Below are 23,432 nucleotides of genomic sequence, written 5' to 3'. Positions count from 1 at the left end.
AAGAAAGCCATGTAATACTCATACCTCAGAAAAAAGCTAATCCAACACATAGATACCATTGCATGCATGAAATAAGAGGGAGGGACCTGTGATGCAAGTAAAATTTTTATAAGCCAACACACCTGCCACTGTGAGCCTAGCACTTGAGGTGGCAGTGCCCACAGAATTGGTGGCTGTGCAGGAGTATTGCCCAGTATGATTTATCTCAGTTCGCACCAGTTGCAGCACTGCAACATTATCTACGAAGGATGTGTGCACACTGTGGTCATCCTTTAGCAGCACGCCATCTTTGTGCCAAGTGACAGTAATGGGCTCTGAGCCATTGAGCCGACACATAAGCTTAAGGGGTAAACCAGCAGGGTGCTCGATGTCCTTTAATTTTCTTGCAAAGGAAGGTGGTTGTTTGCGTTCTGGAAGAAAGCAAGTAAAGGATAAATACATCCCAGGAAGCAACTTTTTTATAGTTTTGCAAGCCAAGAAGACTTTTAGCAAGCTAATATAAAATCATCACCTTGAACTGTTAAGAGAGCCTTTGTAGATGCAGTTCCTACACTGTTTTCTGCCTTGCAGATATATTCTCCACTGTCGCTGCTAGCCACTTTGTTGAAGATAAGTGTAGCAACATTGTCTTTAAAGAACACTTTGTACTCAGGAGTAGACCTGAGTTTTGTATCACCTTTGTACCAAGACACAGTAATTTCCGGTGTTCCAGCAACGTGGCATTGCAATGTTGTGTAAGACCCAACTGACACCTCAAGAGGTTCCAAGTGTGTAACAAAGTAGGGAGGTTCTAAAAAAAGAGAAGCAATTAGACAGGCTTATTGTGTGCCAGGTTTTGGAAAGCATACACTTGGAAAAAAGGCAAGGAAAAGAAGCAAAGGGAACACACACCTAGAGTAGAGACTACAGCCTCACAAACATCCCTTCCTGCCTCATTTTCAACATGGCAACTGTATTCTCCTGCATCTTCTTTGGTGCTGTCAAGTATTTCTAGGATGCAGGATTTCTCTGTGGTGGTGATGCTACACTTCTGAGATTGTGCAATGGTCTGGCCATTTTTCTTCCATGTCACAGAGATGGGCAGGCTGCCTGTGTAAGTGCCTTCTAAGATGATGGGCTTGCCAGGTTCCACATACTGATCACTCAGTTTCTTTACAAAGACAGCTGGCTCTAATGAAAGTAAGTCACAAATGTTGAGTACAACATGCCAAATGGAGAGAAGGAAACAATAATTTAAGGTAAATGGAGAGACATCCTCTTTACAAACCTTTTACTGTGAGGTGCGTTGTACAATTTACCCTGCCAGCATCATTAGTCACTAGACAAGTGTACTCTCCGCTTTGGGGAGGTGTTACATCAAATAACTCGAGCTCCACAACGGACTCCTCCAAGTAGATATTGCATTTTTCCCCTGGCACAAGTTCATTGGCCCCTCTAAACCAGTTAACCTTAAAAGGAGGGGTTCCTCTGACAACACATGTGAAAGTGATGCTTGTGCCTGGCAATACATCCAGAGGCTCTGGGGTCCTCTCAAAAGAAGGTGGCTCTAAATACACAAAAGAAAAAGATAGATAAGACAAATTGCTGCAGCATAGCTTTGGTATTTCCACACACCTACTGAAGATAAAGAGCAAATTCTTTATTTTTCTGTCAATAATTTTCCCCAAGAATATTTACAAAAGACTGCAGATAATTTCAAGAGAGAAAGAGAAAAGAATAGCTCAGAGAGCTTCCTGGCCATCATATACCCACCTTGTACAGTCAATACAGCGCTGCATTCATCTGAGCCAGCTGTGTTGGTAGCTTTGCAGGTGTAAGTGCCAGTATCTGAGTGGCTCAGTGAATTAACTTCTAAAATACATAGGTTATCAGAAAAGGACATTTGATGTTTTTCTCCACTGACTAGCTTAAGTCCATTTTGGAACCAGGCAACAGAAATAGGAGGTGAACCTGACACTTTACATTCCAGCAGTGCTGAGGAACCCAGAACACAAGGGATTTCCTTTAGTTTTCTCGTGAAAGAGGGAGGAATGATTCGGTCTGCATAAGAAAACATAATAAATCCATGGTTAGAGAGAAAATGAGTAAAGAAATGGAATAAAAGACAGAGAATGGCCAAAGAAAAGCTTTTGTAAAAGATAGAAGACAAGGTACCCAACCAACCTAAAACATCAACCGATGCTGTACAACTGCTTTTCCCCACGTCGTTTTGCACAGCAAAAGTGTACAATCCACCATCTTCCTTTTCTGCATCCATAATTTTAAGTGTAGATACATTATTGAGGAAAGTGATTCTGTATTTTTGGCTGCTGGTCAATTCTTTGCCATCCTTGAACCACCCAGTGGAAAGCTGTGGTGTGCCTGCTACTTTGCATTCCAAAGTACAGGCATCTCCTATAGTAACTTTCATTGGCTCTGCTTTCTCTACAATGACTGCAGGCTCTGGAAGGAGAGATGGGTAACATATATGGTTAAAATAGTGTTTGATAAGTATTAGCTGTAAGTACTATAGCACTATGAGATGGGGCTTACACATCTGATACTACGGAAATTTTGATTTGTTGGGGTGTGGCCATTTTTACAGCTGTTTTTTTCCATTCTTTCAGTTACTCTAAACTGCAAATTTCAGATGCTTTCCAAAACTAAGTAAAAATATTTTAAAATATTTTAAATAATTTTAAAGTATATTTTCATTTAAAATATAAAATATTTTAATCTCCCTCTCTGAGCAGGCATGAGCAGAAGACATGACAGAAACACAGAGTGGTTCCTTTCAACTCTATTGGTGGACTACTGGAAATATGGAACCTGACTTCTGCTTCCTCTCTGCTGTTGGGGAGAGGATTCTCTGTTTTGTTTGTTTTGAACTCAGAAGCATAAGCAAAGTATACTAAATATCCAAGTTTCTAACTTTAAAAATAAACTTCCATGAATTTGTGCTTTTTACCCACCTAGAATAGTTAAGGTAGCCATACATTCGCGACTTCCAGCATCATTTCTGATCTGACAGGTGTATTTCCCAGCACTGCTTATGTCTGTGTGCACAAATTGCAAAGTTGCAATATTTTCCACAAATGTGATCTTCGTGTTCTCACTCTCTCTGATAATTTCCTCTTTGTCTTTAAGCCACTGCACAGAAATTGGCTGGGAGCCCTCCACTCTTGCTTGTAACTCTACTGGTTCACCAACCACAACAGTCATGCTGTTTATTTTAGTCAAGAATTTTGGTGGTTCTGAAGAAGAAATACGCAGTTATAGTAAATACTCACAGTGCTTCTGCAAGGAAGAGCAATGCAGCGCCCATGGGAGCGCTGCAGAAGACACATGTACCAGTACTTTACCTTTCAGCTTCACAGTGCAAATACAAGTATCACTTCCTACATCGTTCTGTGCTTTGCACTGATATTCACCAACATCTGCAGCTTCGACATTAAGAATGCGAACGCTCGTGTGGTAGTTTTTGGCTGTAACCTTGTACTTCTTACTACTGCGGATTTGTCTCCTGTCTTTGTACCAGGCAACGTCAAATGGAGGTGTTCCTGAAATCTCACATTCCAGGCTAACCTCAGATCCTCTGACAATGTCTACTGGAGAAGGCTTCCTGCTAAAGACAGGAGGTTCTAACAAGGGAAGAAAGGAACATTTAGAAAGTAGTCAGAAGCTCTTTGATCGACAAAGAGTCTACAGATACCAGCTTCTGGAAAATGGGACTGCTGAGAATATCTACAGAATGGGCAAGACTTCCCTCTTTTTCTGGGCACAATATGAAATGAACTTGCACAGAAGGTGAGCATTAAGAGCCCTTAGATCCCCTTTAGGAAAGGTAAACAGAGGGGTGACCTTTGGCAGAGAGGGTACAGGTCTCATTTAGCTGGTAGTAATCTCCCATACAGGGTGTCAAACTGACACTAGTCAGCTTGTGTCTCTTCCTTCTCTTTGTGTTTCAGCTTCTTGATATAGCAATTCCCACTACAAACGGTCTTGGATATTAAAATTATAGAACTGGGGAAAAACTAGCTTAGTACTCATCTGCATTAAGAACATCATCTCTCTTGTTTAGACACTGGCAGAGAAGATGAGGGGGGCATCAAGAAACAAACATGACATGAAGAACAGGGCAGTCCTGAAATAAATTAATCTCATGTTCCTGTGTATTTCTAAGGTATAAAGCCACCAGGGGAAAAATAGGATGCAGTTGGAAAACAAGAGGACATCTAACCTTTCACTGTGACTTTGGTGCTACAGCTGGCCTTGCCGGCAGGGTTGTGAGCTTCACAGATGTAGTCACCGCTCTCATCAGTACTGAGATGATTCATTTCAAGCACCGCCACAGAGTCAATGAATGAAGTCCGGAATTTTTCACTGGCAACAATTTCATGGTCATTTCTGAACCACACTACTTTCATCTCTGGAGATCCACTTACTTTGCACTCAAGCCGGGCTGAGTCACCCTGCTTGACTACTTTTGTTGCCTCTAGCTTCTTAGCAAACTTGGGGGGTTCTAAAAAAACCAAAAGAAGTGGGGTCAGGAAGGTCTGAACTAATACTGGAGAGAAAATGGTGGGAAAAGAGCCAAACAAAGGTGGGTTGCAAACACAGGGTAGGGAATTCATTTGGCAGTGTATCAACAATGATCACCAAGGTGGGCTTGGCAAAAAGAAAGAGAAGAAGACAAAAAGATAACAACACAACAAGAAAGAGTGCACACCTGTTACCAACAGTGTTGTAGTGCAAGAGTCACTGCCAACGTCATTTGAAACATGGCAAGTGTAGTGCCCACTCCTAGAAGAATCCACTGAATAGAGGGTTAAGAACACAGTTGAACCTTCAATCCCAATGAAACAAGTTGGACCAGATACAAGTTCTAAGTCTTCTTTGAACCACTTTACTGTAAAGGGTGGTGTTCCTTTCAGTGTGGCCTTAAACTCCACTGTGGAATCTGGTATGGCTTGCTGGCTTTCAGGTTTTACTAAGAAGCTTGGTGGCTCTGCAGTTTTTAAGAAAAAGACACAGTTACATCAGAAATGTCTAAGAATGAAGAAAATCAGTGAGACAAGCATGGAGACCAAGTTTTCAGTGTTAATATTAAGATGTATAAGAGTGTTAGCATAAGATTTAAGGTATTTTCCCAGAAGCTATCATAGATAAGAAGTAGTAAAAGAGTTTCAAACCTTTCACAGTCAGGACAGCACTGCAAGAATCGTTTCCAGCAACATTAGAGACACTGCATGCGTAATTTGCACTGTCTGCCAGCTCTAGGTTAGCAATCTCGAGTGACATAGTGTTCTCATGGCACAGGCTTCTATATTTTGCACTGTCAGTTATCTCTTTTCCATCCTTAAACCATTTTGCAACAATTGGGAGTGACCCAGAGACTTTACACTCCATTTGGATAGAAGATCCCAGAATAGCATCCTTTTTGGTTAGCTTTTTGATAAATACAGGAGGAATTGATTGATCTGCCCAACACAAAAAAAAAAAAAAAAAATAGCAAAAACACACTAGTTAACTTCTTGCTTATCTTTCATGGATTATTTTTCATTTCTTCCTTGGCGGATTGGCAATACAAACCTAGCACAGTCAGAACAGCTTCACAGGTGCTACTTCCGAAGTCATTTTCAACCTTAAAACTGTATGTGCCACTATCCTCCTTTGATACAGGTTCAATCCTGAAACTGGCCACATTGTTTTCAAAGCTCATTGTGTAGTATCTACTGGGCAGGAGCTGCTTGCCATCTTTGTACCATCTTATTCGGAGCTCTGGTGTCCCAGCCACAGTACACTCCAAAGTCACGGGGTCTTTTTCAGTGACTTGAAGTGATTTAGCCTTTTCTATGATCTGTGCAGGCTCTGAGGTGCAAAGAGTATAAAAATTACAGCAGTTAGCTACATAGATAGGGAACTGACTTTCCAAGTACTCATCAAGGTTACACCTTGTACACACCTTGTACAAAAAGCAAAGCAAAACACTTCTCCACACCGGATTCATTCTTTGCCTGACAGGTGTATCTTCCTCTGTGGCTGAGGTCAACGTTAGTAAGCTTCAGTGTGGCCACCCTGTTCTCGAAGGTAATGTGGTGGTGCTCATCATCTTCTAGTATTTTCTCATCTTTTATCCATGACATGGATAGGGGTTGAGCACCTGCTACGACACACTGAAAGAATGCATCACCTTTCAAAATGCTAGTGACGTTCTCCAGCTTCTTGACGAAGGATGGTGGTTCTGTGGTGTGTGTTTTGTTTGTTGTTCAGAAGAGAAGTCATGGAAAGGGAAGAGGAGAAAGAGAGATCATATAAAGTAATCCCACTTGCTACACTTTAGCTGGGGCATATAATGTTTGAGGTGTGTTTCCTAGAGGACTGACCTTTTAAGCTGAGTCTTGTGCTGCAAGAACAGCTCCCACCTTCATTCGATATAATACACTGATATTCACCAACATCCGAGATGTCACAGTTAGTCACATTAAGAGTAAATACTGATTCTTTGGTGGAGATGGTGTATTTCTTGCTGCTGAACATCTCCTTATTGTTCTTCAGCCACTTCACCTCAAATGGAGGGGTACCAGTCACCTCACACTCTAGTGTGGCCTCTGAACCCTTCACTACCTCAGTGGGACGCAACTCCCGAACAAAGGTTGGAGGCTCTATAAAGAAGAATGAGGGGAAAGCAGATAATAACCTCAAATAGTTTTGAGGGGAGAAGAAGTATTTCCTACTTCCTCACCCCAGATATGTGACAGAGATGACAAGATGTTCAAAACCAACCTTTTACTTTCAGCTCGATGCTGCAGCTCTCACTACCTGCATCATTGTGGGCTTCACAAACATAAATTCCACTATCTGCCACTCTGGCTTGATTGACTCTCAAAGTGGCTAAACCGTCTACGAAGGAGATGCTGTACTTAGCTTGGTCAGTAACTTCATTCCCATCCAGGTACCATGTAATGTGGATCTCTGGCGTGCCTACCACCTGGCACTCAAAAGTGGTGGACTGTCCTTCACGCAAAGCTACTACAGAAGTTGGCATCTGAATAAATCTGGGGGGCTCTAGAAGATGATCAGAGAAATTGAGGCTTTATAATATTCAAGGTAGGAATAAAAAAACCCCAGAATTTAAAAAAAAAAAAAGGCTAAAAGGCTTCCTGCCCCTCCCACCAAAACTGCAGAGAAAAATCAGAACCAAAAAAGTAGAAGATTGGGTTGCACACCTTTTACAAACAGAGTTGCTTTGCAAGTTGCAGTCCCCACGTCATTGCTTATCTGACAAGTGTAGCTCCCAGAATCAGATGTCCTAGCTGAGAAGAGCTCCAGAACACTAGAAGTGTCATCTTTCCAGACAGATCGACTGGCTCCAGACAGGAGCTCCTGGCTGTCTTTAAACCACTTTATCTGCAGAGGAGTAGACCCTTTCACCAGCGCTTTGAACTGAACCCTAGCATTGGGCACAACCTCTTGAGACTGTGGTTTTTCCACAAAATATGGTGGCTCTATAACATGCAAAAAGGAAAAAAGGGGATTACTCTGAGATGGGGAAATCCAAAACTATGCATGAGAGACCTAACAGAAGACAAAGAAGGAACTCAAACCTTTTACTGTTAAGAACCCGCTGCATTGGCTGCTTCCTGCTTTATTTGTTGCTTCACAAGTGTAAGAGCCACTGTCTGTGCCTTCCAATTTATTTATTTCCAGAAATGCAGTATTATCATGGAAAGAGTATTTGTGCTTTTCACTTGCTGTTATTTCTTGGCCATCCTTATACCACTGAATACTTATAGGATGCGAACCAGACACTATGCACTCCAGGTGGACAAAAGACCCCTTAATGCTGTCCATTTTCTTGAGTTTTTTGGTGAATTTAGGTGGTATAATGAGATCTATCCAAGACAGAATAAAAAGACAAAATATAAAAATTCAACTACAATTGTGGCACATGTCACCTCAGGAGAAAAGATTTGGTATCTAAAAGCAATAATAAGAGAAAGCCTGTACACACCTAGGACATTAATGCTGGCAGAACAGCTACTGCTCCCAACGTCATTTTGAACCTCAAAAATGTATTCTCCACTATCTTTCTTATCTGCATAAAGCACCTTTAAGGCTGAGACGGTATCTGTAACACTGATCTTATATTTTGGGCCCAATGTCAGTTCCTTGCCATCTTTGAACCATTTGGCTGTAATAGGTTTTGTTCCTGAAAATTTACACTGCAAGGTTGCTGGGTCTCCCTCAGTCACATCTATTGACACAGCCTTGTCCACAATTGTAGCAGGTTCTGTTGTAAACAAGGAGATAGAGTGTTAAGTACATCTGTAAAAATCACAAGAGAACTGTCCCAGATCACTGCAAGCCTTCAGGATAAGACCAACCTTTGACAGTCAGCAGAGCAGAACACCTCTGAATTCCTGCCTCATTTTTAGCCTGACAGAAATATTTCCCATCATGTTTCAGCTCAATAGATCTCACCATAAGAGTGGCAACATTGTTCACAAAGGTCATTTTGATATTGTTGTCTTCAATCACTTCATCATTGTCTTTCAACCAGGACACAGTGATGGGCAAGGAACCTTTAATAGCAGCCTGAAACACAACTGTTCCCCCTCGAAGGGAACTAATGTTTTCTATCTTCTTCAAAAACTGCGGAGGCTCTGGCAGGAAGAAAGTGGTTATGTAAGTACAAGTCTGGTGTGTAACAAAGAGTGTGGCATGGAAAACCACACTGGGATAAGAGCATGCTAGTGGTGTTCTGCACCTTGCACTAACCTTTCAGCGTGACCTCTGAACGGCAGAGGCAGCTCCCAACATCGTTTGTTATTCTACACTGATACTCCCCAACATCAGAAGCATCAAACCTGAAAACGTGGAGGCTAATCAAAGATTTCTCAATGCTTATTCTGTGCTTCTTACTGCTCCGCACGGGTTTATCATCTTTCACCCAGAACACTTCAAAGGGAGGCGTGCCAAGCACCTCACACTCCAAAACCACATCAGAATCCTTCAAGACTTCCATGGATTGAAACTCCTTGCTAAAATAAGGTGACTCTACAGTGTGAAAAAGAAAGTGCAATTTGCATTAATCATACTTTTGAAGCCAGTAGCACAGTACTGAGTCTAAAGATACAAACTGTGTGGCTGGATGTCACACACACCTTTGACTGTAACAACACTACTGCAGATATCTTTTCCAGCGTCATTTTTGGCTTCACAAATGTATTCCCCACTGTCTTCAGTATCAACCTCTGAAACATGGAGTACTGCCAAAGATTTTGTAAAAGATATCCTGTATTTGTCACTCTCTTTTAGCTCTCTATCATCCTTGAACCATGTGATTTTAATCTCAGGAGTACCAGTGACTTCACAGGTCAGCTCAGCATATCCACCTTTCTTTATGAGATGAGTTGGCTCTAGCTTCTCCTTAAAGGCAGCAGGTTCTGTGGATTTAAGAAGAGTGTTCAGGACAAAGAACACAGGAAAGAGTGCTGCTGTGTTAATCCAGCAGCTAGAATTTTAAATAAGAGTAAGAACTCAAACCTTTCACAAATAAGTTTGCACTGCATGTTACTGAACCAGCTACATTGGAGACTTTGCAGGTGTATTTTCCAGAGTCAGTTGGTTTGACTGCATAAAGCTCCAAGTAACTTGCTAATGCTTCTGTCATTATGTAGCAGGCTCCTCCTGTCACCAGCTCAGTATCACCTTTAAACCATTTCACTGTCAGTGGTGTTGTGCCTTTAAACATTCCTTTGAAATGTACAGTTGATGCAGGCAATACATCTTGAGACTCTGGTTCTACAGTGAAGGTGGGTGGCTCTGGATTGCGTTGAGAGGAAAAAAATGCAAAGAGTAAGAGAGGGCTTGTATTTTGGGAAAGAAAAGTATAATCACAAGATAAACAAAATTCCAAGAAAAGTGAAACAAAACGCCAAACCTTTTATAAACAAAGTGCTACTGCTCTCTTTGCTACCAGCAGAGTTTGTGGCTCTGCAAATGTAGACCCCAGCATCATTTGCATCTAGGTGTTTTATTTCCAAAGATGCTGAGCCTTCTGCAAAGTGTACTGTATACTTGGCACTTGAAGTGATCTCTGTATCCTGCTTAAACCATGAGACAGTCATTGGAAGAGAGCCTGAAATTTTGCAGTCTAGGCGGCATGAGGCACTAATGACACTGTCAATATTCTTCAGTGGTTTAGTAAAGAAGGGAGGGAGAGTGCGATCTGTTGAGAGCGAAAAAAATGACAGAAAGGAACACATGAGCAAAACAGGAGTGCTGTTCCACTTCTGGCTCTGTTGGGCACAGAGCAGAGCAACAGGGCTCTCTGCAAAGAGGCAGTACCAACCTAGCACAGTGAAGCTGGTAGTACAAGAACTGATGCCCACATCATTGGATATCTCAAAGGTGTATTCACCACTGTCCTGCATTTCAGTGGCATAAAACTTGAGCTGGGCAATGTTATTTTTGAAGCTGATCCTGTATTTTTTGCTGGCAGGTAGTGGCTTTCCGTCTTTGAACCATTTGGTTTTCAGCTCTGGAGTGCCTGTGACAGTGTACTCCAAAATAGCTGGTTCCCCAGCTGTAACCTGGATCATTTCGGCTTTTTCAATTATTTTGGCAGGTTCTACAACAGAATTAAACAACTGGTGTTAACGACAAAAGGAAATTTCTTCACCTCTCCGGTGGGAGACTGCAGGGATCACAGCACTTCTCCACTGACCTTTCACTGCTAGTTCACCAAAGCAGGACTGACTTCCCGCATCATTCTCAGCCACGCAGGTGTATTTGCCACCAGAGCTCAGCTGGACTCCAGTAATTTGCAGTGTTGCTAGACCGTGATCAAATGTCACTCTCACATTGTTATCATCTTTAATAATGTCTTTGCCCTTCATCCATGTCACAGAAATAGGCTCTGACCCTTTCACCACGGCCTGTAATGTAACACTATCTCCAGCCAGAGCTGTCACATTTTCGATTTTCTTAATAAAAGATGGTGGTTCTAGTTCAAAGAAGAGAGACGAGAAAAAAATACTTATCTACTATTACATCATCACATAAAAACTGCTACTTAAAGACAGTTTTGTAAGACAGTATGTGCAGTACATGTCACAATTCAGCAAAAGAGCAGGCAAGTTGGAGAAGTGCTTTCTCCAGCTGGGAGCTAATGGCCCATTAATCTCAATGTTCTTCAGATTCACAGGTTTGATGCCAGATAAGACTCAAGTTACACACAGAATTTTAAGAGAAGAAGATATTTGTCCCCAGTCTCCCCAGACTCACACAAATCCAAAAAAAAGATATTTTATGAAATAAGAGGTTTTTGCCAATCCCTTCAGTAAATGGAGTTTTCTCTCTCCCACTGACCTTTCAAGATGTATGTGGCACTGCACATGCACTTCCCGACTTCATTAGCTATCACACACTCGTATTCACCGACATCTGCACTATTAAATGAGGACACCTCCAAAGAAATAACAGCCTTCTGAGAGGTCAACCTGTATTTTTTACTACTGCGAATCTGTTTCTTGTCTTTGTACCAGCTAATCTCAAAAGGTCCAGTGCCAGCAACCTCACACTGAAGAATGGGGTTTGTTCCCTTCACTAGCTCTGCAGGTTCAAGTGTTCGGATGAAAGATGGAGGCTCTATAAAAGCAGTAAGAAAGAATTAGTCAACCATGACAAAAAAAAAAAAAAAAAAAAAAAAAAAAAAAAAAAAAAGGAAGGTTTTTCTCAAGAATGTGACTGGCAGCAACAAGAAGGACAGACCTTTGACAACCACTTCAGTGGTGCAACTGTCACTTCCAACCTCGTTGACAGCTTCACATGAGTAGGTCCCAGTGTCATCAACTTTCATTTCCAAAAGATCTAACACAGCCACAGAATTGACAAAGGACATCCTGTGTGTGTTACTTTCATGGATTTCCTTATTGTTCTTGAACCAAGTAACCTGGATTTCAGGAGATCCTTTGATTTTGCATTGAAGGCGTGCAGAGTCGCCTGGGGTCAGTAAATAAGATGGATCGACCTTCTTCACAAAGGATGGTGGTTCTGAAAATGGGAAGAAAAGGGAAGAGAGGGGAAGACATGGTAAAAAGAGGAAGAAGGGGAAGAGGAAAGGGCAAAAAGGAAAGAAAGCTGAAATACAAAGTTTTGAAAGATTGCTTCCCAGAGCAAGAACGAAATACAACTACACAGGAGATCAGCATAATCCTTGCTGAGCTGCAGCTTCCGTGGTTTTACTTTCCCTCTTCATCAATCTCTCCCCTGCAGGCAGGAGCAATTCTTGATTTTCTCTGGTGAAATAAATATTGAAGTAACACATGGTGCACTGTAAGGCAGCAGGGGAAAAGACTTTACAGGGAACGGACCAGGTGGCAGGTCTGAGAAGAATTCACAGTGTAATTTCAGCCCAAAGAAATCTTTTGCCTGTGAAAGAATAAATGGGGAGCCCAAGAAGACAAAAGGTAAAGGGGTCATAGAACTATCTTACCTCTGACTGTGACACTGGCAGAAGAGGAGCTGCTTCCTGCCTCGTTTGAAGCAGTACACACATAGTGGCCTGAGTCCTTGAGCTTAGCCAGAGGAATCTCAAGTGATGCTATTTTGTCTTCAAAGTAAATCTTATAATCTTTGCCTGGAGGGATTTTGCTTCCATCCTTTGTCCACCATACAGTTACTTTCCTGTCTTCATCTACCTGACATTCAAGGCGTATTTTTTTATTAACTGCTGACTGTACTGACTGCAAATCTTTAATGAAGTGTGGCTTGTCTATAATGACCATTTCAGTCTGGCAAATATCAGCCCCGAACTTGTTGGAAGCTTTGCATGTGTACACCCCTCTGTCACTAGCAGTAAGAAGGGAAATTTCTAAAACATGTTTATTTTCCACTTTGGAGATCTTATGGTGGTCTGAAGGTGAAATAGTTGTTCCATCTTTCTGCCAGGTGATGTCGATGACTGGAGTGCCCGAAACAGTACACAGGAACTTGGCACTTTTGCCAACAAAAGTAGTAATAGGTTCAGGTCTGGTAAGAAATGTTGGTGGAAATGCCTCTGCAAAACAAAGGGGTTCAATGTTATCAAGAGGTGAGGAACAGAGCCACATTTGCCAGAGACAGAGAGCAAGAGAGGCCAGCTTGTTGCTGGACACTCTTAATTAGAAGAAAACAGCAGTGAAGGAGATAAGAGGTGTTAAAGATGATACATTTTGGCTTTTGGTTTTGTACTTCTTCAGTCTATGTATTACTCCAGAGCTTGAAGGCATTTTGAATCTCTGGAGCAATGCATGAACTAAAGAAAAATAAACAAAAAGGCAGAAATTCCTCCCCCAAGACTGACATGTTTGCTCAGTGTTCTCACAAGATGGGAAAGTCTGCATGCATTTCACTGCTCATGCACCTTTTTCTAGTCTCTAGCACCTAGCACTTAGCAAAGACCACATAAGGACTCCTCCCAGAAAGAGAAAAGTCAGAGTAAAAAAAGTCATCATACAAGAAACAGCCAAAAGATGGTGACTTTTTGTTTGTTGCTTTCTTTGAAGAAAAAACCCCGCTGTATAGCTCTCAATAGACAAAAAATTTGCAAATTGAAACCCTTTAAACCTCCTTTTGTTTAAGAACAACTATTTTCCCAGTCACAGAGTTCCCCTTTGGCCACGGCACCAAGATGTTCAGGTATGCAGATCTGCATAATCTGCATCACAAGTATAGTTGCAGGATAAATTTAAGGTACTAGGATAATCACACAGTGACTATTATGCCAAGAAATCAGTTTTAAAAGTGTTTCTTGTGTTAAATAAACCTTCTTCAAGAATATATTCACAAAGCAATCCCATGCTGTTTCTTCCTGCTCTCTTTCCCCCTTCTTTCTTTCCCTCTGAAACTTTTTCACACTGATGCCCTTCTCTTCATAGAGAAAGCCCTTAGAAGCAGCATTCTCCAAAGTTATTCCTTTTCTATGCTTGTGCCTGCCAAAACTAGGTATGAATTATGTATTATGATGGCAACCAAGAGTCCTACCATAAACATGTGCAAGTATAGCAGTGAAAGCATTACAAGACACCAAGGCATTTTATGGAAAAGGAGAAGTGTTTGAAAGTCTGTACTTACCAGTTACTGTTAAAACAGCTGTAGAGCTTACACTGCCATGCTGGTTGGAAGCTTTACAGCTATATTCCCCACAGTCAACGACTTGAGGCCTTGGGATCTCCAGCGTGGAGAGGTAGTTGGAGGTGCGAATGGAGTATTTGTCCCCATCATAGATCTCTCGTCCGGCTTTGTACCACTGGAACTTGACATTGGGAGCCATCTCTACCTCACAGGTAAACTTGGCCACATGATTTACAGCCACTTCCAGGGGTTCAAGCCTTCTCCTCAAGATCGGTGCAACTGAAATTAGAAGCAGACAGTAACTCAAAACCCTGCCTGTTGACATTCTGAAATTAAGTGACTAACTGAAAAAAAAAAAAAAACCCGCAAAAAGGTGACATACTTGCAATTCACATAAAGTGACTATAAAAGAAAAAATATCTGTAAGAAATGAAAGCAGTACTAGACTCAGTGGACAGACAGTCTTACAGTGCATAATGACATCAGGAAACAGTGGTGACACTGGAAAAACAAAGTGAAATAGCAATGCACAATAGCAATAGGATATAAATATATAATCTATCCTGGAGTTGTGAGAAATTATGGTGTGAATGAGAAGTGCAATGACTCTAAGGAGTGAGACAGGGTGCAGCAGTGAGAAAAACGGGAAGAGCAGGTCCACTTCTCAGGCAAGAATTGGAGAAACGGTTGGGATTGAGCTACAGCTTTGTCCTGACCATGCTAGTGCAATGAAACAAAAAAGTTCCTGACCAAAGACTGGGGTAATGGAAGTGAGAGGCTCTGCAAAAGGAGACCAGAGAGAAAGGGGGCCCTCTGATTAGTGGCATCATGGTATTAATATTGTATCTCTGTCCAAAGACTCACATAGTACAGGAGGTTCATTAGTAGAGCAGTGCATTAAAAAGATTATTTTATCCCCATAATCCAACCTCTTTTAACAACTGTGAGTTTTGCTGCTGTTGCTCTTTTTCCACCTTGATTCAGCGCCTCACAGGTGTACTCTCCTTGGTGAATCTCCCCACACACTTTGCTTATTACTAGTGTGTACGTGTCCTGATCTTTCAAACACTTGAATTTGTTGCCTGAAGAGACCAGTTTACCCTCAAAGTACCAGTTCACCTCTCTGACATTTGTTATGACAGACACCAGCCTGACACTCTCCTCTTCCTCCACAACAGTGTCAACCAGTTTGCTGTGTATGATGGGGTAATCTTTGCCCAGCTCATCCTCTTGCTTTCTAGCTCTAGTTTCCACACCCTCTCTGCCTTCTTCCTCACATTTTTCTTCTCTTTTCTCTTTTCTTTTCAGTATCTCTGTGGGTATCTCTGTAAAAACATCTGCAGAAGCTACATCAGCAGTGGCTACAGCTGCACCCACATCCTTGATTAGACCATGCTCAGCCACAGTGTTGATTACTTGTGCAGACAAAGGGTGTTCCAGTGGTTTTTCTACCTCCATAGTCCTCTCAGCCTGCTGGGGCTCCAGCTCAAAGATTTCATCATAGGATTTTCCTGAGAGAAGTGGACTGGCAGAGAATGGCAATGCTTTGTATTTTTCACCAGTCAGGGAACATTTCTCTTCATAAAGAAAGGAATAGAAAACTTCCTTCAAGACTGTATTCTGGTCAGCTGTCTGAATGTTGACTTTTCCCAAGGAGACTTGGATTTCTATGGGACTCCATCCTCCTGTGGTCACAACATACGTGCACAAGGTATGTGTATTCTCCTTGATGATGTTTATTGCCTGTACTTTAACATCTGCCTTATCAGCCAGCCACTCTGAAAACAAGAGGTTTTTCTCACTTACCACTGCAGCTTTCAGTGCATTTCTGATTTGAGACTTTATGTCTAAGCTGCAGCTCTCGGGAACCAGAGCAGTGAGCTCACTGTCTTTGTTGAGGACTTGGCTTGGCTGGAGCTCACAGGTGTACATTGTTTCATCGGATTGTCTCTCTGCCTTCTGCCACTGCTTAAGCGGCTTGGAAAGATCTACATGTTCTTCCTCCATGGACTGCTTTTCTTCCAGCAGCAAGGGAAATCTCACAGCCTGTCCCTCATGTATTCTTGCAGCAAAATCTTCCTTTGCTGTTTCCAGGAAAGAACTGTTCTCCAGGGGGACAACTTGGCCCCCAGTGAAGGCCAATTCAGAGAGAAATCTTGGTTCAGCCTTCAGCTCACCTTGTGCTATCTGAAAGCCCTCAAGGATCTGGATTTGGTCACCATCCATGGCATGGCTCTCAGTGGTGCTTGACACCTGTAGAAGGGTTTGGGAAGCCTCTGTCTTCAGAGCAGCCAGTTGCTCTGCTGCCTTGGGGATGATTTTCTTTTTGGGCATGAGTATCTGTGCAGCTACAGTCCCAAGACCACCTGGCAATTGTGTCTCCATTACTGTTGCAGGCACCACACCCTGGGGGCCAGCAGGGAGGGTTTCCAGTGGCTCTGCCAGAAGCCCACTGCTCTCTTGTATTGTGACCACCTGGGTGAGCATCTCTTCAACACTCTGTGCTGCCAGGCAGGTTGGTGGCAAGCCAGGCAAGACATCCTCCCTGGGCAGCATGTAGACTGCCTGGCTCATCTGCAGCCGAAGGAGGATTGAAGGCTCCCTCATGGGCTCAGGACTGAATGCTTCTTCCATTGCAGGAAGCTCACCAGCCTCCTCGTAGAGAAGAGGGCTTTGCTCCTCTGCCACTGCAGAGTGCTGCAAGGCCGGGCTCTGCCTGCACACAGTGCGTTCTTCGGGCAGCACCAGGAGCTCAGCAGAGCACGTGGCCTCACCCAGGGTACTCACGGCCCTGCACGTGTAGAGCCCAGAGTCCTCCTCCACGCAGTGCCACACTGTCAGAGAGCCCGAGCCGTCAGGGTGCTGAGCAATGGAGTGACGCGCATCAGAGAAGAGCCGCTCGCTCCCCTTGGACCACAGCACGTCGGGGCACGGCTTCCCCACCACAGTGTACTCAAAGGCTGCCGTGAAGCCTGATGCACACTGCACGCTGCCCGGCTCCCTGGCAAAGCAGGGGAGTCCCGGCTTCCTCTGGCGCACGTGGAGCTGGGCACTGCAGCTGGTCTTACCGTGTGCATTGCTGACCACGCACAGATACTCACCCTCATCCTGCACACCTGCATATGGGAGGATGAGGCTGTGGTCATTGCCAGCAAATACTAACTTACAGTCCATGCATGGAGTTAGCTTCATACTGTTGAAAAACCACTGGATTTTTGGTGTGGGGCTGCCAGTAACAGTAACAGAGAACCTAGCTACATCTCCCTGCCAGACCTCAACATCTGAGACCCATTTGAGGAAATCAGGGGCTTTGCCCTCGTCCTCAAGTTTCATCTCTGCTTTGCTGAAATAAACTGGCTTTCCAGGCTCAAATTCAAGTGTTTTCTCTCTATCAGGCAACTGAAGGCCGCTGCTGTAGCCTTCATTTCTTCCTTCCTCAGAAGAGGCAATAAGAGACCTAGTGATGTCTGTATGGAAAAAAATTGTTTAGTTTTACTAGAATATTTATGAGAACACTCGTAGATAGCAATACTCAGTGTTAGGCCATCTGTTTTTCTATAACTTGAAGACTTTCTCAATACTCTACAGCAGCTAGAAATGAACAGGAGGTTTGTGTTGTCTCCTTGCTGTCACGCCTGCCAAAATGAGTAAGACATGCTGTGTTGTCAGGTTGCTTAAGAATTTCCTATCTTGATCAGGATGGGTGTGTCTTTAAACCTGACATCACAGTATGGGTTAGGCATATCCCTCCAGGGTGCACTGTGCAAGTAACAATCAAGCAACACTGATGCATTTCACAGATATAATTAAAGTGGTACGGTCATACATATTTGTATGTACACCTATGCAGACAAGTACAGCAGAAGAGTGCTAAAACCCTGATATAATTCAAAACACCAATAAAGAAAAGCAGAATGTCACAATTAGGATTAAATCCCACCCCCCAAATCAACCAACAAACCCACAATCTTTTCAGCACACTAACCTTTCTTCTGATGCATAGTTCATCTCTTTAAACTCTATCTTTTGACTAGCACACCAAAAGATTACCCCTACCTTAACAGCTTTGTCCTGTTTTTTTGTCATTAGACCCTTAAGTTTGCAGCATCATTATTACAAACATCATAAGTTTAAACCTTTGATTTAATGTAATTGATTTAAATCTCTGCTTTTGAACTCCTCCCTGTCAAGATGTAGCATATTAAAACTCCCACAATGTCAGAGAAAAAGAGAACAGACTTTTAAGATTTTTTGTTTTCTGGCCTTTTTGAATTTATAGATATATGCATTAGACAACTTTAGTTCCAATAGTAGTTTAAAATGAGAGGAAACAGAGGCAAGAACATCTCTGCAGATGTTTGACAATAGAAACATCAGTGAAATATGGAATTTCCAGGAATGGAAAAATTCATGAAAAGCACAATGCAAGGAAAATCTTTGGAAATCAAATACTGTTGTCCTCACTAATTCAAGTTTCCTCACTAAAGGAAGCTTCTCAATTACAGTTTTTTCAATTTTAAAACTTGAGAGATAAGAATTTTTGCTGCACTCCAACAACATATATAAAAAGGAACAAACTCTGTCACCTAATTCTTTTTCATTGGTTTTAGTAATTATTAGTCTTGCCACAAATGCCATAATATAAATGACAGAGCATAGCGCATGCAATGATTAACTGCACAGAAGAAATGCTTAAGTAAAAAAAATTACAGCGGTCCTTCAGCATTACTTACCAACCTTGTTAAAACAGCAATAAATTGTGCAAATAAAATCGAGAATGGGTGGCAGAATTGGGCCAATAAAATAAAAAATATAAAAATTGCAGAGTGAAACCCATTTTAGTACAGGAAAATGCTTCATACACAGGAATGTGGCAAAAATTAATGCACTTTTGTGTGTTCCTGGATATTTATGAGAGAGAGAAGAACTATACAGATATTACTTCATATTTTAGATATGTTTGTAAAATGAATAAAGTTCAACAAGTGATGGAGTTAAATAATTTCATATTTATTTCACAAATTAACCATACTTGTTAACATTCAATATACATTGATGACAGATAGACATATTTAATTCTTTTTTTAAGATACTTGTTTTATGGAAATGAAGACAACATTAAATCTGAAAATAAAATTGTGAGCTTTTTGATTCCTATGAAAACCACAAAATTTTGAAAAGAGATAGTCAAGCTATTCCAGTTGTCCCAGACTAAGTTCATTCAAACCTAGGATTACTCCAGATTTAATAATTGTAACTTAGGTGAACCAGGTGCTCCTGGCTCATGTACAAAACTTAAACCAAGACTTATAAATTTACATAAACCACAAACACCACTACATGGGTAGAGATAAGGATGCTTGGCCATATATTTCAGATGTGAATATGAGCTTGGACCTGTGTGGCTTATGGCTCCAAAACCAAGTTATGGGCCTTATTCTGCTAAAAACATTCAGATTTACATGCAAAAGAAACACACTTCACAATTGCGCAGGACCTAATTAAAGGGCCTCTGACCTCTTTGACTTTGGAACTAAAAGACCCCTCACATCACAACTGACATAGAACATCAGACAATTCATGCCCACCTCCCTAAGGACCTCTGCTGTTTAATGACTCAGTGCTACACATCTACACAAGGAATGGACTGAGGATACATCATGGAGTAATTCTTTCCCAGAACAACATTGGGTCAGACAGTCATGCTTCTCTTTCCTACCACCATTACGTGTGCTTACAGAGCTAAGCACAATTCAGCCTTTTTACATACAAATCTTAAATATTTATCAAGGGGTTATGACTCAGAAGACACTGAAGTAACACCTTTGCGTTAGCCTAAACACTTCAGTCATTTTGCCTGGGTACTGGGTCATTAGAACTTGCCACTCCTGACTTTAAATTTATATCAGGCACCACAATTGGGCAAGGTGAATCTTTTGAACAAAAATTACTATCCCAGGTGAGTGATGGGATAGTCTTAGAAGATAACAGATTTTTTGAGACATGGTGTTCTCACTGTGAGGACACATCCAACTCAGATATAAGAAATGGTATGAACATAACTGAACATACTATAGGAGTAGTTTTTATGCTTAAAGTCACCACTCTGCTTAAAGCTGTTTGCAAGGCAACTGACAGCAATTTGTAAATAACTAGAAGAATCTCATTAACAGGTAAACAAAGTAAAACTAATTTTTGCTTAGGGATCTTGAACTCAAGATCTCATCTTGACATATAGATGACTGGAAAGCTGGTATGTGCATTAGAGAGTCATTTCATTTCTGAGAAATATTAATTAATAACTTTCTTCCATTTAACAGATTTTCTTAATCAATTTATCATTAGGTAAGACAGATTTAATTCTGATTTAATTACGTCAGCTACTGCTGATTTCTCCTAAATATTAGCATTACTTTAAATATAAAAATATATATTCACATTGAGAACATCAATGTAAAAATTTCCTGTGCTGAGAAAATGCCACACATAACAATTGAACATATTCCTCTTATTTCTGGTCATCTCGATACATAGCACACTTAACTGCTCTTAATAAAAAAAAAAGAGAAAAAGAAAAAAGGAATATGTAGAGATGTCATTCTAATGTGAAACAAGAATACTGCATAAAAATACCATACTTTTTTACTACTATGCATTTTTTATAAATTACACTGGAATACAGGGACAACCAAAATTATTTTGATGAATTTACAGTAACATAATTGATTTGTTATTGTTATGCTCCCTTTCTCCTTTCCCTTTAATGCCTAAAAATACAGTACAAAATATGCTTTCATGTTTATTACTTGGTAATAGAGAAGAAAATCCTGTCCAGTCTCTACTAATGCGAAATTTTCATTTTTCTTCCCATTGCTCTGCTTTTCTTTGCAACAGCATAATTTCATTGACTTAAAAAAGGCGTTTAATTCCATGAAAGAAGCCCATTGATGTAAGAATCTTGCAATGATAGAAACCATAAACGGGATTTGAATCATGTTCTGACACATTTTGAGAAGGGGGAATACCAGTTTAAGGAGTTCTTTAACAGAACTATACCCAAACTAAACAACAAGCATAAGTTAGTGTTCCATAGCTTTAGGTCACAAGAAAAAGGTGGTATCTACATTTTCAGGTGATTTCTAGCCTACATAAAACAATAGTGATTGCACCGTTACAGATACACAGGTATATGTACATTATACAAAAAATAAAATTAGTCCTACGCAAATGAGTGTCAATTAAAATATCTTTACAAGATATTTATGCAAGGAGCATAGAAGGAGTCTGAAATATCCCTCAGCGCAGAAAGTGTGCACAAAATCTATGCATGGATTAAATCTCACTTAAATTCTCCAAAGAAGGCAAATCTAAGTGAAATACAAATATGCCCACAGAATGGTTTTCATCCTTAAAGAGATGAAAACAATGCCCCTAAAATGAGTGCTGCATTTTTACCTGCAGTGAACATCATAAAAACACTTAGTATTTCAAGACAGACTCTGAAATAAATTATGGAAATTTAGTATAATGTCAACACAGCACAAGTCTCAGCAGTTCCTGCCCTGTTAGTAGCTATACATTTGTACTGCCCACTGTCACTTTGCATCAGGTTTTCAATGGTAAGACTGTGCAAGCCATTCTGCTCTTCCTGTGCACAGTACCTATCCCCTTCCAACAACACCCCATCCTTGTACCAGCAGACACTGGGACAGGGGGAACCAGTCACAAGACACTGGAAGCATGCTGAGGCACCTACAAATGTACTGTAGTCAGAAATGAGCCTCACAAATCTGGGAGGAGCTTCTGTAACCTGGAACTCAAAGCTGCAGCTCTCTGAATCCTCTGCCCTAAACTCAACCCGTTCCTCTTCAGATGGCTCTGCAAACACATCAAAACTAATGTTGACACGCTTCTCCCCTTCCATTTCCTGCTCTTGTTGAGTCACTGCGAGCAGTTGGATTGCTTTTTCTGAGTCATCTCTGTGCGGCTCAAACTCAAATTCCAGCTCTATTTCTGACTGGTCACCTGGGCTCACAGTCGTACTCAAAAGCAAGTCACACTTCTGGGACCTGTGTGGTTCACAGCCTGTGACTGTCTCACTGCTTACTGCATTTGCTTCCTGCTGAGCCATGACCACAAGGGAGCCTTTGCACGCTGCTTCTCCCAGCCTATTAATTGCCTGACAGCAATACAAGCCACTATCAGAAGGTTCTACAGTTTTGACCTTCAGAATGTGAAGTCCCTCCTTCTGACTCACAACATACTTCCCTGTGCCAGGCGTCACACATGTATCACCTCTGAACCACTGAACTACTGGGACAGGAGTACCCGTTACAACACACTCAAAAACTGCATCCGAGCCTTCTGTCACCTTGATATCTGTAACAGGCACAGCAAAGCGTGGAGGCATTTCAGTTACTTGGAAATCAATTTTTACATCCTCATTCTCCCCTGCTGCCAAGCCTGCAGCTTGTTCTAACAAGGCAAGTGGAAGTACATCTAGGGAAACCACCATGCTCTTCTTGTCTGGGCTAAATTCAGGACTGGTTATGATTTTGACCTGCTTCTCAAACTCTTTCACTTCATTTTCATCCAGCTCCACTTCCAGGAGGATTTCCTGTGGTGAAGGGGACCTCGAAGATGTGTTTTGCTCCATGTCAAAGTGTATAACATGCTGGTGGGTGACAGGGGGTGGCAGTGCCAGTGACCGTCCATCTTCAGGCAAAACTTCCACCTCTGCAATACTTTTAGCTTCCCCGACAATGTTCACTGCATGGCACAGATACTGTCCTTCATCAGCTTTCTGGACATTAGTGATTTCCAGAACATATTTGTCCCCATCCTTCTCTATTTGCACTCTCTCATCCAGCTCCAGCAAAGACTTATTATGATACCACTTCACTCCTGGCTTGGGCACACCCACCACCTCAGCCACAAACATCAGCGTGCTGCCCTCATACAACCTCCTCCCGCTCAATGCTTTGAGGAATGCTGGTGGCATGTCCCTGCCTGATGGCTCCAGGGCTTCACAGGGGGTCATAAACCCATTTGACTGGGGCTGGTCTGGAGGCTGATACCTCCTCTCACAGAGGGGGAGCATGGTCAGGGCATCCATATACTCCCCAGTGGGTGTCCGGTAGCGTTCTGGTGGCGTGCTGTCCCCTGATGCAGAGTAGGGTCCCTCAAAGGGTGTGAAATATTGCTCTGAGGGTGTGTTGCATTTTGAACTCTCAAAAGGTGTGGAGTAGTGCTCAGGGGCCGTGCTATACACTGAGCCCTCGGATGGTGTGGAGTAGCGCTCAGGTGGCGTGCTGTACCCTGAGCCCTCGGAC

At 41.9% G+C, this 23,432-nt stretch overlaps 1 protein-coding gene across 1 annotated transcript in view; it reads right to left on the bottom strand.

Annotated features, from left to right (window-relative positions):
• Positions 1–23,432, bottom strand: part of TTN (titin) — a 236,396-nt gene that overhangs the window by 170,104 nt on the left and 42,860 nt on the right. Inside the window, exons 45-74 of the mRNA XM_053947624.1 lie at positions 15,030–17,567; positions 14,101–14,379; positions 12,482–13,045; positions 11,758–12,039; positions 11,356–11,634; positions 10,712–10,990; positions 10,337–10,615; positions 9,926–10,213; positions 9,529–9,807; positions 9,147–9,428; positions 8,761–9,039; positions 8,367–8,645; positions 7,994–8,272; positions 7,587–7,874; positions 7,209–7,487; positions 6,766–7,047; positions 6,366–6,644; positions 5,945–6,223; positions 5,572–5,850; positions 5,172–5,459; positions 4,709–4,987; positions 4,220–4,501; positions 3,342–3,620; positions 2,952–3,233; positions 2,164–2,442; positions 1,753–2,040; positions 1,268–1,546; positions 892–1,170; positions 512–790; positions 123–410 (exon numbers count right to left, since the gene is read on the bottom strand). Coding sequence (XP_053803599.1) covers positions 123–410; positions 512–790; positions 892–1,170; positions 1,268–1,546; positions 1,753–2,040; positions 2,164–2,442; positions 2,952–3,233; positions 3,342–3,620; positions 4,220–4,501; positions 4,709–4,987; positions 5,172–5,459; positions 5,572–5,850; positions 5,945–6,223; positions 6,366–6,644; positions 6,766–7,047; positions 7,209–7,487; positions 7,587–7,874; positions 7,994–8,272; positions 8,367–8,645; positions 8,761–9,039; positions 9,147–9,428; positions 9,529–9,807; positions 9,926–10,213; positions 10,337–10,615; positions 10,712–10,990; positions 11,356–11,634; positions 11,758–12,039; positions 12,482–13,045; positions 14,101–14,379; positions 15,030–17,567 — 10,974 coding nt within the window. The remainder of the gene's footprint in view (positions 1–122; positions 411–511; positions 791–891; positions 1,171–1,267; positions 1,547–1,752; positions 2,041–2,163; positions 2,443–2,951; positions 3,234–3,341; positions 3,621–4,219; positions 4,502–4,708; positions 4,988–5,171; positions 5,460–5,571; positions 5,851–5,944; positions 6,224–6,365; positions 6,645–6,765; positions 7,048–7,208; positions 7,488–7,586; positions 7,875–7,993; positions 8,273–8,366; positions 8,646–8,760; positions 9,040–9,146; positions 9,429–9,528; positions 9,808–9,925; positions 10,214–10,336; positions 10,616–10,711; positions 10,991–11,355; positions 11,635–11,757; positions 12,040–12,481; positions 13,046–14,100; positions 14,380–15,029; positions 17,568–23,432) is intronic.

This window comes from Vidua chalybeata, chromosome 7, assembly GCF_026979565.1.
Source record: "Vidua chalybeata isolate OUT-0048 chromosome 7, bVidCha1 merged haplotype, whole genome shotgun sequence".
In the NCBI taxonomy this organism is placed as follows: Eukaryota; Metazoa; Chordata; class Aves; order Passeriformes; family Viduidae; genus Vidua; species Vidua chalybeata.
This window is presented reverse-complemented; position numbering and strand designations above follow the sequence as displayed.